The sequence below is a fragment of the Chrysemys picta genome, chromosome 16 (assembly GCF_011386835.1).
Source record: "Chrysemys picta bellii isolate R12L10 chromosome 16, ASM1138683v2, whole genome shotgun sequence".
NCBI classification, from domain to species: domain Eukaryota; kingdom Metazoa; phylum Chordata; order Testudines; family Emydidae; genus Chrysemys; species Chrysemys picta.
This window is the reverse complement of record NC_088806.1, coordinates 11,795,607-11,809,373: the sequence shown is the minus strand read 5'-3', so window position 1 is coordinate 11,809,373 and position 13,767 is coordinate 11,795,607. Positions and strand designations below refer to the sequence as shown.

Here is a 13,767-nt window from a genome sequence, read left to right as displayed (position 1 = left end):
CTCGGAGTGGCCTGAAGGTGTCTACTACAAAGGGAAAAAAATGATGGCGTGGAAGAGGTAAACCTCTCCACGACCCTTGAACGTCTGCAGCAACAGCAAATCAAGGAGCTGTGCACAAGCTTTGCACCAATTTTCTCAGCGAACGGGCATACCACTCCATTAATACAGGTAATGCTCACCCAATTAGAACCCCACCCTACCGGGAGTCACCTCATGCCCAAATTGCTATACAAAGGGAGATCCAGAACATGCTACAGATGGGTATAATTCGCCCCTCTAATAGTGCATGGGCATCTCCAATGGTTCTAGTTCCCAAACCAGATGGGGAAATACGCTTTTGCGTGGACTACTGTAAGCTAAATGCTGTAACTCGTCCTGACAACTATCCAATGCCACGCACAGATAAGCTATTGGAGAAATTGGGACATGCCCAATTCATCTCTACTTTAGACTTAACCAAGGGGTACTGGCATGTACCACTAGATGAACCCCCTAAGGAAAGGTCAGCCTTCGTCACCCAGGCAGGGGTGTATATATTCAATGTACTCCCTTTCGGGTTGCAAAATGCACCCGCCACCCTCATAGATTCATAGATTATAGGACTGGAAGGGACCTCGAGAGGTCATCGAGTCCAGTTCCCTGCCCGCATGGCAGGACCAAATACTGTCTAGACCATCCCTGATAGACATTTATCTAACCTACTCTTAAATATCTCCAGAGACGGAGATTCCACAACCTCCCTAGGCAATTTGTTCCAGTGTTTAATCACCCTGACAGTTAGGAACTTTTTCCTAATGTCCAACCTAGACCTCCCTTGCTGCAGTTTAAACCCATTGTTTCTGGTTCTATCCTTAGAGGCTAAGGTGAACAAGTTCTCTCCCTCCTCCTTATGACACCCTTTTAGATACCTGAAAACTGCTATCATGTCCCCTCTCAGTCTTCTCTTCCAAACTAAACAAACCCAGTTCTTTCAGCCTTCCTTCATAGGTCATGTTCTCAAGACCTTTAATCATTCTTGTTGCTCTTCTTTGGACCCTTTCCAATTTCTCCACATCTTTTTTAAAATGCGGCGCCCAGAACTGGACACAATACTCCAGCTGAGGCCTAACCAGAGCAGAGTAGAGCGGAAGAATGACTTCTCGTGTCTTGCTCAGAACACACCTGTTAATGCATCCCAGAATCATGTTTGCTTTTTTTGCAACAGCATCACACTGTTGACTCATATTTAGCTTGTGGTCCACTATAACCCCTAGATCCCTTTCTGCCGTACTCCTTCCTAGACAGTCTTTTCCCATTCTGTATGTGTGAAATTGATTTTTTCCTTCCTAAGTGGAGCACTTTGCATTTGTCTTTGTTAAACTTCATCCTGTTTAACTCAGACCATTTCTCCAATTTGTCCAGATCATTTTGAATTATGACCCTGTCCTCCAAAGTAGTTGCAATCCCTCCCAGTTTGGTATCATCCGCAAAAAAACTTGTAGATGGTCTCCTAGCGGAATTAAAAAAATCTGCAGTTGCCTACCTCAATAATGTGGCCATTTTTTTTTTATTCATGGACAGAACACCTGGAGCACCTGAAAAAAGTCTTCGAGTGCATCCGACAGGCAGAACTAACTGTTAAGGCTAAAAAGTGTCAAATAGGCCAAAACAGAGTGACTTACCTGGGGCACCAAGTGGGTCAAGAAGCTATAAATCCCCTACAGGCCAAAGTGGACGCTGTCCAAAAGAAACAGTTCCAAAGTCAAAGAAACAGGTCCAATCCTTCTTAGGCTTGGCCGGATATTATAGGCGATTTGTACCCCACTACAGCCAAATCGCCGCCCCGCTAACAAACCTAACCAGAAAGAAACAGCCAAATGCAGTTCAGTGAACTGATAAGTGTCAAAAGGCCTTTCACCAGCTTAAGGCAACACTCATGTCTGACCCTGCTAAGGGCCCCAGACTTTAACAAACCGTTCCTAGTAACCACAAATGCGTCCGAGCGGGGCGTAGGAGCAGTTTTAATGCAGGAAGGACCGGATGAAAAATTCCATCCTGTTGTGTTTCTCAGCAAGAAACTGTCTAAGAGGGAAAGCCACTGGTCAATCAGCAAAAAAAAATGCGATGCCATATGTTTGGGGACGGCGTTTCCAACTACAAACAGACCATACTGCGTTACAGTGGCTTCATACCGCCAGGGGGAATAACAAAAAACTTCTTCGGTGAAGCTTAGCTCTCCAAAATTTTAATTTTAAAATACAACACATTTCAGGGGCTTCTAACAAAGTGATTGATGCACTCTCCCGGAAACGTTTCCCAGAATCAACTGGTTAAAAATTGGTCTTGGAATGTGAAACACATTGTTAATTTTTATATAATCAGTAGTATGTCTAAAGGTACATGTGTCTTATTAACTCTGTTTTCTCCTAGAGCTCCAGGAAGAAATCACAGCCAGTGTGAAACTGGCTGTCCAACACTATCTGTGATTTGGGGGGCGTGTCATAACTATAAAGGGAAGGGTGGTAACGGCTGTCCTGTGTACAGTACTATAAAATCCCTCCTGGCCAGAAACTCCAAAACCCTTTTCCCTGTAAAGGGTTAAGAAGCTCAGCTAACCTGGCTGGCATCTGACCCAAAGGACCAATAAGGGGACAAGATACTTTCAAATCTTGGGGGGGGCGGGGGTGGGAAGGCTTTTGTTTGTGCTCTTTCTTTGGAAGTTTGTTCGCTCTTGGGACTGAGAGGGGCCAGACATCAATCCAGGTTCTCCCCATCTTTCTAAACAAGTCTCTCATATTTCAAACTTGTAAGTAAAAAGCCAGGCAAGGCGTCTTAGTTTTACTTTGTTTTCTCAACTTGTAAATGTACCTTTTACTAGAGTGTTTATCTCTGTTTGCTGTACTTTAAACCTAAGGCTAGAGGGAGGTCCTCTGAGCTCTTTAAGTTTGATTACCCTGTAAAGTTATTTTCCATACCAATTTTACAGAAATGATTTTTACCTTTTTCTTTAATTAAAAGCCTTCTTTTTAAGAACCTGATTGATTTTTCCTTGTTTTTTAGATCCAAGGGGGTTGGATCTGTATTCACCAGGAGTTGGTGGGAGAAAGAAGGGGGGATGGTTAATTTCTCCTTGTTTTAGATCCAAGGGGTTTGGATCTGTATTCACCAGAAAACTGGTGAAGGTCTCTCAAGGCTACCCAGGGAAGGGAATTAGCTTTGGGATGGTGGCAGTGGACGAAACCTAAGCTGGTAGTTAAGCTTAGAAGTTTTCATGCAGGCCCCCATATTTGTACCCTAAAGTTCAAAGTGGGGATACAGCCTTGACAACCTCATTCACACATCTAAACTAATAAGATTACAGCAGGGTTTGCAAAAATGAAGGTTGCAGCAAGCCCTTACAAAATGGAGTAAGTGTTTTCAAATGGGGTTTGAATTACAATATGGCAAACAGTGAACAGAAGTTACAATATAGACAAGTGTAATAAATGGTGAACAGAAATTACAATACTGAAACAGTGCAAGTCTCAGGGTACATCTACACTACAGGCGGGAGTCGATTTAAGATACACAAATTCAGCTACGTGAATAGCGTAGCTGAATTCGACGTATCGCAGCCGACTTTCCCCGCTGTGAGGACGACGGCAAAATCGACTTCTGCGGCTTTCTGTCGATGGCGCTTACTCCCACCTCCGCTGGTGGAGTAAGAGCGTTGATTCGGGGATCGATTGTCGCGTCCCAACGGGACGCGATAAATCGATCCCCGAGAGGTCGATTTCTACCCGCCGATTCAGGCGGGTAGTGTAGACCTAGCCTCAGTGATTTAAGCAGGAATTGGATTGATAGTGAAATTTGCAAAGGCAGCTGACTGAACAACTGTGGCTCTTAACAAGCATCTTAACTGTTAATTAGCCAGTTATTGGGGTAACCGGTTTTATGAATGAATATTGTTTCATTCATAAAACTTTACTTATGAAGTTACATTAATAAAGTAAACAATTAAACAATTTTATTCATCAGTTCTACATTGTCCCCCTTTTGACCCTTCAATCCAAGGGTATTGAATGGGTCACACTTTATGTAATTGTTTTAAGGCAGAACCAACATAACAGTTAGGATTACTAACAGGACAATGATGGGATGAAAAATTATATTTAGAACTGCTTTTACAACACTTTGCCCCTTTATTTATGATTATTACAGCAGTTGTTATTGTAGGGCACGGGTGATTTGTTGCAAACAAACCAAACAATCATAATTATAATAATTGGGAATACAATAAAACCATTACCATTACAATAATTGGGTACATTGACAAACAAGATGAGGCCCAAGTTTGATGCTGCAATAACCATCAAACAATAAAAGTCACTGAGGTCAGGACCTTCTTAAGCACACACAACAAAGAAGATTTTGTAGGAGTACCACAGTTGTCATGCAAGGTTAAGCTGATTTGGACTTAAACTAACATTTAGTTGCTAAAATGTTGCAGAATTTTTTATTTTTAACAGTTTTTAAGAGGTTTCTGGGGACCTGAAAGATGGGGCCCTTCAATTATGGGCCAAGGTTTTGCAGGTTATAGGGGCCCAAGAGCTACCCTTTAGGGCTTGGGGAAGTAGAACCAGAGTGCATAGAGGAAAATGTGGAATTAACAATACAAGCAAATGTAACTAACAATACAAATGTATTAACAAAAATTAACAACAAAATGACTATTAGAGAACCTAACAAAAAATAAACCTGATACCCTGGGGACCAAAGTCCTTTGGACACAAGTGGTGATTGATAAATTGGATGGACATGGGGGAAGTAGAGAGAGGAAAAGACATTTGCCCTGTCTAGTGTAGTATCCCCTCTTTTTCTGGACCCAATGCTAGCACAGGACACCACTAGAGACAGACACAGAACATGCAACACAGAACACTGAACACAGACTTTGTCATGACACTATAACCATGGTATTTTATAACTCTTCAGCTGGTATCAGCTCTCCTGATGTTCTGGTTTAGAGCCTGAAAGATAGAAGCTTGGAAACAAATTAGCACAGTGCTTCCACCATGGCAGAACCTGCTTGGTCTCTGCCACAGTGTGTTTGGTACTTGGGGCTGCACAAATGCTAATTAAATGGTGCATTTCTTGTGAGTGTAAATCCTCCCTTTCTTTCAGTAAAAGGGCGTTAACACTCCATTTAGAAAAAAAAAATTGTTTTAAAATCTCCAGCCATTTTGCCATGGCCTGGAGATCTGAGGCAGAAGCAGGCACTGTTGTTAACTGTTTCAATGGCATTTTGGCCCCGGGAGGAGGAATTTACCCAAATATTCCCCTTTCCAATCTTCAGAGGGGTCCCAAAGGTCTGCCCCCTTCTGGGGTCTTAAATGTTTTTTCTCCTGATGTTACTGCTGCTGTAATATTTGAGAGTGCTGTTTTAATTTTCTGTACCCAACCTGTTTTCCAGTTTTTCTATTTGTTGCTTGTCTGGGCCCGATCCTGCTTTTTCCAATAAACAGTTCCTTTTTATGGGCACAAGCCTTGTTCCACTACCAATTTAGCAAGGAGGGTGGGCTTTTTAACTAGCCCCTACCCTTCCTGCTCCCGTTTCTTAAACATTTTCTTCAAAATTGTGAAATTGCCACAATATTACTTACAAAAAAACAAAACAAATAAACATAAACCACACTACACTGCCCAAAAGTCTATATCCTTCCCTTTGAGCCTTACTTACATCTCCTAAGATATCCTCCTCCATTTCTCTAAATTTACTGGCGCGGACTTCTTCCCTCCCCCCCCCTTTTTAATTTGTCCCAGCGGGCCACTTCCTGCCTAGTATGGTAGGCTGGGCCAGGAGATATGCGCAGCATCTCAGCCAACTGGTCTGGCTGGTCGAAGATGCGGTGCATACATATTTGTCTAACGGGGAACATAGGGGCAGGCAGGGAGTTAAGGGTTTAGATTGAACTTCCTTCAATTGTTTTTTTGCTTCTTCTAATTGGGCCTTAACCTTCTCATGGGAGTTATTTAGACTTCGTTGAATGGACTCTCAACGTCGCTTTTCCATTTCCCCATACCAATTAAAAAATGCATCCCACTGGGTTTGATTTGCCTTGTAAACTAATAAGGTGCCCCAAAGGTGCAAAATCTTTTTAAAATCAAAAGTCCCTTCCTCCAGGAACTGCAAACTTGGATTATCCCTTGTGTTCCAATTCCACTCCTTTAAAAATTTGCAGGTCAGGGGCCCATAGTTGGAATGCATATACGCGGCCGGAGTATCGTTTTCCGGTGCTGGGACCTGCTTGGCCTGTGAGGTTCCCATGGTCAGATGGCTTTGCCTCAACACTCCCTAAACGATCAAACAAGACAGTATTATGGTGATAAACCCTGTATTGCCTAACTGTTCAGTGAATATTATGGCGTTAAATCAGTTAAGCAGACCTAGCCCCTCATAAACAAGGAATGGCGTTTCTTTTCCCTTCACCCGGCCCCACCCCAAGCCCGACAGACTTGCAGTGCCTCTGTCATTGCCGGGCGTAGCGATCTGGCCAGAGATGGCACAATCAGAGTTCTCTCACTGAGGCACAGGTGAGCAGTTAAACAAGCAGAACCAGTCACTTGTAAACAAAGAGTGGATCTCCCCTTCTCCCCCCCCCCCCCCCCCCAGGGCTCTACATCAAGCCCGGCAGACCTGTAGTGCCTCTGTTGGTACCAGATGCAGCACCCCAGCCGGGGATGACCCGAAAGGCTTGATTCACCTTAATTCTATATCCATATAGTGAATTAGATCTGGACAATGCAACCCTTCCCCTTTTTCCATGAGTGAGGGTTAAGTACTTAACGAAGCAATTTGCTAGAAAAAAAAAACTTCCTGACTATTAAAAGCAATATTTCTCTAAATCCTAGCCACTAGAACACTGCGGTAAGCCTCGGTCTCTTTTCCAGGCGAGGCCATCTCCCCAAGCCTCCTTTTCCAGGCGAGGCCAACTCCCCAAGCCTCCTTTTCCAGGCGAGGCCAACTCCTCAACATTCACACCAATGGGGAGGATTTATAAGGGAGGTCCTCGCACACACCCCCTGTCAGCAAAGAGCACCGGCCCATCTTTTAAAGGAACGGGGTAGGATACCCTATTGCCTCCGGTACGGTGGGCGATTTCCAGGGACTTCCCCTCTCTCCGAGCAAGGGGAGGGAGCCCACGGCTTCAAAAGGAAGATCTGGGGTAAGGTTTTGGTCGTAGGTCAACCACACAGAAGGGTCAGGAAAGGCGCAGTCCCTGCACACCCCTCCCCAAGCAGAGAGCACCGGCCCGCCTTCAAGAGAACAGGATGGGTTACTCTACTGCCTAGGAGTACGTGGGTGGTTTCCCAGGGCCTCCCTGCTCTCCGAGCAAGGAGGGGCTCCTCAGCACTTCAAGGGAAACAGGGTTGGGATCACCTTACGGCCCACAATCACACAGCACATCTAATTCGGGACTTCATTACGGCATTCTGTCACACTGCCAGCCTATTGCTGGTGGGAACCCTGCCAACCCCTCTCGGCTGCTCCGGGACTCCCTGGATGCCCAGCTTACTTCACAGTAGGGATCCAGGGATTCCTTGAATTTCTGCCCCACCCACTGTAGGATCCACCTTTTCCAGGGTCACCCAGCACCCGGTCAATCATCCTCTGGAGGGACCAGTCCCTGAAGGCCGAGCCACAGGAAGCAGCTGACTAACACAAAGTAGGAAGCTATAAAAGCAAAGCACAGGAGCTTGGCGTACTCCTTGTTCTCGCCGGGTCTCATCACATAATAAACAAATTCCCTGTCCTCATGGGGGCCAAACGACTTCCCCGTTCTCATCAGGATCAGAAATCTTAATCTACACTTCCTCACGCTGTCCATGCACAGCCCCTCCCTTAATAGGACAGTGAGCTATGCCCGAACGTAGGTAGAAAGCATCAAATGCTTCCCTGTCAGTTTGTCTATCCCTAGTCTCGGGCCTTTCCACCCGAGTTGCAGCAGCCACCCTGGAATCAGTGACAGTTTCCTTTATGTCCTGGGGAGACCACCCAGCCTATTCACCCTCTGTTCCTGCCTGAATAATCTGTCATCCGAAACTTGTTTTTATACTGGGTTGGCACTCTAAAAGTGTTTAACTGCCAAACGCATGTCCCAGTAATTTCACTGAGGCTGTCCCAAGGAAACGGTTGGGTCTAAGACCCTCGTGTACACATAACACAAAACAGTTCCCGACGCCCCCCCAGGCTTATAGCCTAAGTAAACAATGATAGAGATAGCGCAGCGTGATGCAAGAGATTAAACAGCAGCCTGCCAAGTAAGTGTGCCAGCAGAGCAATCATCAGTCAATTGAGTCTGTTTTAGCAAAGTTCAGATCACAGCGTACCCGCCCCGAGCCAGAGCCTACAGGCAACTTCCCACCGAAGCCCAAATAGAGACAATGGTCTCTTACCTGGCACCTGGGGTCAGTGTGGAAGCGGCCTGCGGTCCTCCTGCCCAGAGAGATATCGAGTGATCCCGAACGAGTCCCCAAATTGTCGTGGAAAAAGTCACCCACGCATTGATTTTAGTTCACAGACTCAAGCCTGAGGCCACTTTATTGCAATACGTACCAACGCGTTGGGGCGACAGTCCGAAAATTGTCACACCTAGCAGCAGCTCGCAGGCTGCTTTATTCCATCAAACCACAAGCATAGAACAAATAATACATAATTTATACGAAAATAAGAGTAGGGGTCTGTCCCTTTTCCCCGGTAGCTTCCTCATTATTTACGAGAATTGGGTGCCTATTGGGTGGGGGGTTTCTTGGTGGTTTTGACATGGATGGTACTTGGCACCAGCGGGGGTGTTGTTTTTTGTCAGGGTACATATTGTTTTCCCGGGGAGGTCTGGGGGTTTATTACAGGATGCCCAAAGATGATATATGATTGGCTGGTGGCTGGTAGCTGGAGGAGTTGGCCTTTACTAGAAGCAATTGCTTCATATAAGCCGTTACTATGTTTCATCAGCAAGCAGTTATCATGTTTTTTTATCTATAAGCGGTTATCACATTGCTAAGGCCTTTCGCGTGACTTCCTCCCCTTCCTCCTCAGGTCATAGCCCATGACTGTATTTGGCAGAGAATTGCACAGCTTAGCTTTGTTCAGGTTCTGGCCTGTACTGTTTTATGTAAAGGCCGTCTGTGCAGTCAGCTTTTGTCAGAGGGCCTGAATTTGGGCCTTCGGTTTTACTCTGGTTGTCATTAAAAAGGCTACCTAGTTCTTTTTCCCCACAAGTGTAACAGAGAGAGACTGCCACTGGGAGGGTTTCACCATGTATCAGAGGGTTACACCCTGCTGGGAGGGGGCTAGGCATGTACTGGAATAAAGTCACTCTGCTTCGCAGTGTGGCAGAACCTAGAATGTCCATTACCAGGGAAAAATCTGGGGGAGGAATCGGCTTGTGGAATGGACAAAAGCCCCATCTGAATTCTCACAAATTGGCCTTCTCTCCCTGGCAGGCTACAGAATAACGTCCACGTTTCGCTCCAGATCATCCCCTCCTCCCAGGGGGAAGGAAATGGCTGCAATGGAGCTGGCTCAGGTAAGGGATTATCAGGGAGCTGGTGATGGGTTCTGCTTGGAGAGAGAGGAGCAATAAAGGCATAGGAGGGTGGGTGCTGCTAGAGGAGGTGGGAGATAGGAACTATCTAGGGTGGAGAAAGGGAGGGGACAGGACGTGACAAACTTGCTGAGACTTGTTCAATCTTGGGTGTAATGGGTTGTCACCCCGGTGTGCAGTCTGGGGGGCTTCTGGGAACCGCTGTGCCCTCTAACCCTGAGCCTGGGCTGGCCCTTCTCACACTGCTTTGCTGGAGATTCAGCCAGCCTCTCCAGGCCTTCTTATCACCCAACAGGACAGCAGGTGGCGCCATACACTCAGTTAAGCTACCTGAGTGCTTTACCTAAGCCACTCAAGGACAGACAGAAAACAACCACCAATTTCCCAGCGATAAGTGATAGCAAATAGATCAAAGCAGATTACTTGGCAAATAACCAGAAACTCAAACTGAGCCTAGCATACTAGATAAGAGGTGGGTAAATTATTGCCCGCAGACCACATCCAGCCCGCAGGACCCTCCTGCCCAGCTCCTGAGCTCCTGGTCCCTCCCCTCCTCTTCCCCCTCCGCGGCAGCCACAGCTTGCCCCGCCACTGGCACAATGCTCTGGGCGGTGGGGCTGCGAGCTCCTGGGGCAGTGCCACTGTAGAGCCCAGCCTGAACCGGTGCTGCGTGGTATGTGGCTGTAGTTCTGCCAGCCACCGGTGCTCTAGGAATGGTAAGAGGGCAGGAAGCGGGGGGGTTGGATAGAGGGCAGGGGAGTTCGGGATGGTGGTCAGGAGGTGGGGGTGTGGATAGGGGTCAGGGAGGGTGGCAGGGCCACTCAGAGAGTGGGGCAAGTGGGGCAGTTTGCCCCGGGCCCTGCAGGAGCCCCCACAAGAATATAGTATTCTATAGTATTGCAACTTATTTTTGTGGAAGGGGCCCTCGAAATTGCTTTGCCCCAGGCCTCCTGAATCCTAACCGGCCCTCCATACAATTTCCAAAACCCGATGCGATGCTCAGGCCAAAAAGTTTTCCCGCCCCTTTACTAGCTGCATAGAATTTGAATTAGCAGTTTCTCACCCTGACTGATGATTGAAGCAGTCCACAAGCACATCCCCCAGTTTAGTCTTTGTTCCTCAGGTGCTTCCAGGAGTTCTCGTGTCTGGGGAATGAGGCCAAGAGATGATGTCACACCCCACCTTATGTAGCTTTTCCATATGATGGAAACCCTTTGTTCCAAACTCAGTTCCCAGTCAAGTTTGTGGAAAAATACAGGTACCTAAATGGAGTTCAGTGTCATGTGGTCTGGTCACATGACCTAGCATGCCCTCCTGAGTCATAGTAGCCATGACTCATAGGCTGGCTGGAACATTCACAGGAAGGGGAAGCTCTTCCATAGTCCATTGTCTTTGTTGATGAGCCATCAGCACTTTCTGACTTCTTCATTGTTGTACCTGAAAGGCTAGTTGTGGGTGTTACCCAGAGTAAGCACACTTGAAATACAGATACATAGTCAATATCCATAACTTCAGATACAAACATGATCCATGCACACAAATAGAATAATCCTATTCAGGAAATTATAACTTTTCCAATGACCCTGCACATGACGCATCTTGCACAAAATAGCTCATAATTATGCCCTTATCATATTATAATCCTACCACTATGCTGAATATGGGGTGTAGTGTGAGATAGGTCTTAATTTCAAGGCACAGGAGTTGGGAATGGAACTTCCCCTCTTTGTGGAACAGGAAATAACCCCCCAGCCAGGGCTGGGAAAACTTCCCAGACTCCCAGTGCTGGAGCCTGAATCTACTGACACTTTATTAGTTACCACCCCCCCCCAATCTTTGTGGCAACTGCAAACCTTATCAGTGATGATTTTATATTCTCTTCTAGGTCATTGATAAGAATGGCACAGGGCCAAGAACCAATCCTTGCGGGAACCCTCTAGCAAGAAATCCACTCGACCATGGTTCCCCATTTAAAATCACAGTTTTTAATCTATTTAATATATGCCATGTGTATTTTGTATCTTTCTAGTTTTCTAGTCAAAATATTGTGCTGAACCAACTCATATGCCTTACCGAAGTCTAGGTATATTTCATCAGTACTATTAGCTGCAACCAAACTTTTGATCTCATCCAATAAGGATATCCAGTTAGTTGATAAGATCTATTGTGTCTAAACCTTTGTTAATGGGTACTAATTATATTACCCCCTGTGAGGGTTTAACCCCTGCGTCACAGGGCAGCACGGCCTAGTGGCCAGACTCCCGGAAATCAGCCCTCGTCACAGGGCAGCACAGCCTAGTGGCCAGAGTCCCTGGTAATTAACCCTCCTCACAGGGCAGTATGGCGTTGTTACTAACTCAGCGGGGGGGTCCTACCGAAACACGTTGAGGCTTACCGGGGTCGAGATATCAGTCCGTCACTCCACCTGGGTCGCTTCCGTCGGAGTCTCCCACATGTGTCCTGGTTCTCCGTGAATCTCGGGGTCTGTTGCCTCCTCTGGTTCCTCCCGCAGTGGGGCTTCACACCACCCTGGAGAGGCCTCGGTTCCCGGTAGCTTCAATAGTGCGTTCTGGTCCTTGGCCGGAGCTCTCCCTATACGTGCTTCTCCTGTGGCCACCAGCCCAGACTGAGCTGAGTTCCCTCTTTTTATACTCCCTGAGCATTTGGAGCATGCTCAGTATGAGCAGGGCGGGACTTGCGCCAACAGAGCTACTTGTCTAGCGCTGCCGGGGATAGTGTGGGGCGGGGCTGCCCCGTCACCCCCCCTTAATTCTTTATTAATGAAATCCAGTATCGGCTGCTCCATTCTCTTGCCCAGTATCAATTTCAGACTAACACTCTTGTAATTAGATAGGTCATCTCTTTTACACTTTTTAAATATTGGCACAGCATTAGCTTTATTCCTGTCTTATGGGATTTCCCCAGGGTTCCAAGTCCTAATTAAAATCAACATTAACAGTCCATCATGCTCCTCCACCAGCTCTTTCAAAACTCTTGTTATCTGGACCCACTGATTTAAACACATCTAACTTTAATAGATGTTGTTTAAGGTCCTCGTGAGTTACTGTTGGAATGGAAAGGCTGTCGGCGTCAACATCTTATGATAAGAGTTACCTCATCTGTTTTCCTCCAAATCCAGGAGAGAAATATTTATTGAACACTTTTACCTCTTCTGCATTATTTTTGATAATTCTACCATTTCCATCTAGTAATTTACCACTACCATTGTTAAGATTAATGTTGTACTTAATATACTTTAAAAAACTTCCTTCTTATTGTCATTGATTGATCATTGATTTCTGATAGCTTCCCTTACCCATTTTCTACAATTCTGACCTTCTAACTTATATTCTTTACTATTGACTTCCCCTTTCTTCCATATATTTTATTTGAAGAGTGTTGGGATTCCTAGCAGGGAGCCACCAGCAGGGTCCAGAGACAGCCCCATCTCCTATATCAAGCTCTGGCTAGTAGGTATGTGATAAATGTGAAGACCCTGCCTCCGTCTGTCAGCTGGGAGACACAAAGGTTCTCTCTTTCCACCCTCTGATGCCTCCTGGCTGCTCTAGGCAAGGTGGGGTGGGACTCTGTTAACATGTGCCTCCCGGAGCTTCCATTTACCTGGTGCTGCTGTTCCGTGAATAGTGGGGTTGTGACTGGGGCAGCAGGTACTGAGTGTTGGCCTCTTGCTCTTTCAGGGGCTGGTGACTTTCGAGGAGGTGGCTGTGTATTTCACCAGGGAAGAGTGGGCTCTGCTGCACCCCACTCAGAGAGCCTTCTACAGGGATGTTATGCAGGAGAACTATGAGACGGTTGTCTTACTGGGTAAGGATTCCCGTCCCCTCAGTTTTTTAGAAGCTGTGGGGTCTCTAAAGAACCTGAGTAGTAATAACTTTATACCTTTATTTATCATACAAGTTTTGACAAGTTTCCTTGCCCCCCTTTTTTTGCCTTATCTCCTACCCACAAGTATAATTTTTGGACATTTTTGGTGTTATCGGCCATTTTAAAATTGCATTTAATGTATCGTTATTGGATACATTAATATCTACATTAATAACTGTAACTTTCATGCCTTTTCCTCATTTTAAGAAGAAAATATGCTGCCTGTAGAATTCTAAATTAAGTAAATAGTGTAGGACTCATGCATGGCTTGTTTGACAATCAGATGACCTCCTCTTTCGATAGGAGAGCGTATAATGTT

At 46.1% G+C, this 13,767-nt stretch overlaps 1 protein-coding gene across 11 annotated transcripts in view; it reads left to right on the top strand.

Annotated features, from left to right (window-relative positions):
- The window catches only part of LOC101950183 (zinc finger protein OZF-like), a 61,538-nt gene that overhangs the window by 15,922 nt on the left and 31,849 nt on the right, over positions 1 to 13,767 (top strand). For 6 of the 11 annotated variants that reach the window (XM_065569571.1, XM_065569568.1, XM_065569570.1 and 3 more), the window contains exons 2-3: positions 9,463 to 9,545; positions 13,262 to 13,388. In XM_065569571.1, the coding sequence (XP_065425643.1) occupies positions 9,522 to 9,545; positions 13,262 to 13,388 (151 nt within the window). In that variant the 5' untranslated portion in view covers positions 9,463 to 9,521. Of the gene's footprint in view, positions 1 to 9,462; positions 13,389 to 13,767 lie in introns of all 11 variants that reach the window. The other 5 variants (XM_065569564.1, XM_065569567.1, XM_065569565.1 and 2 more) reach the window with 4 other exon arrangements.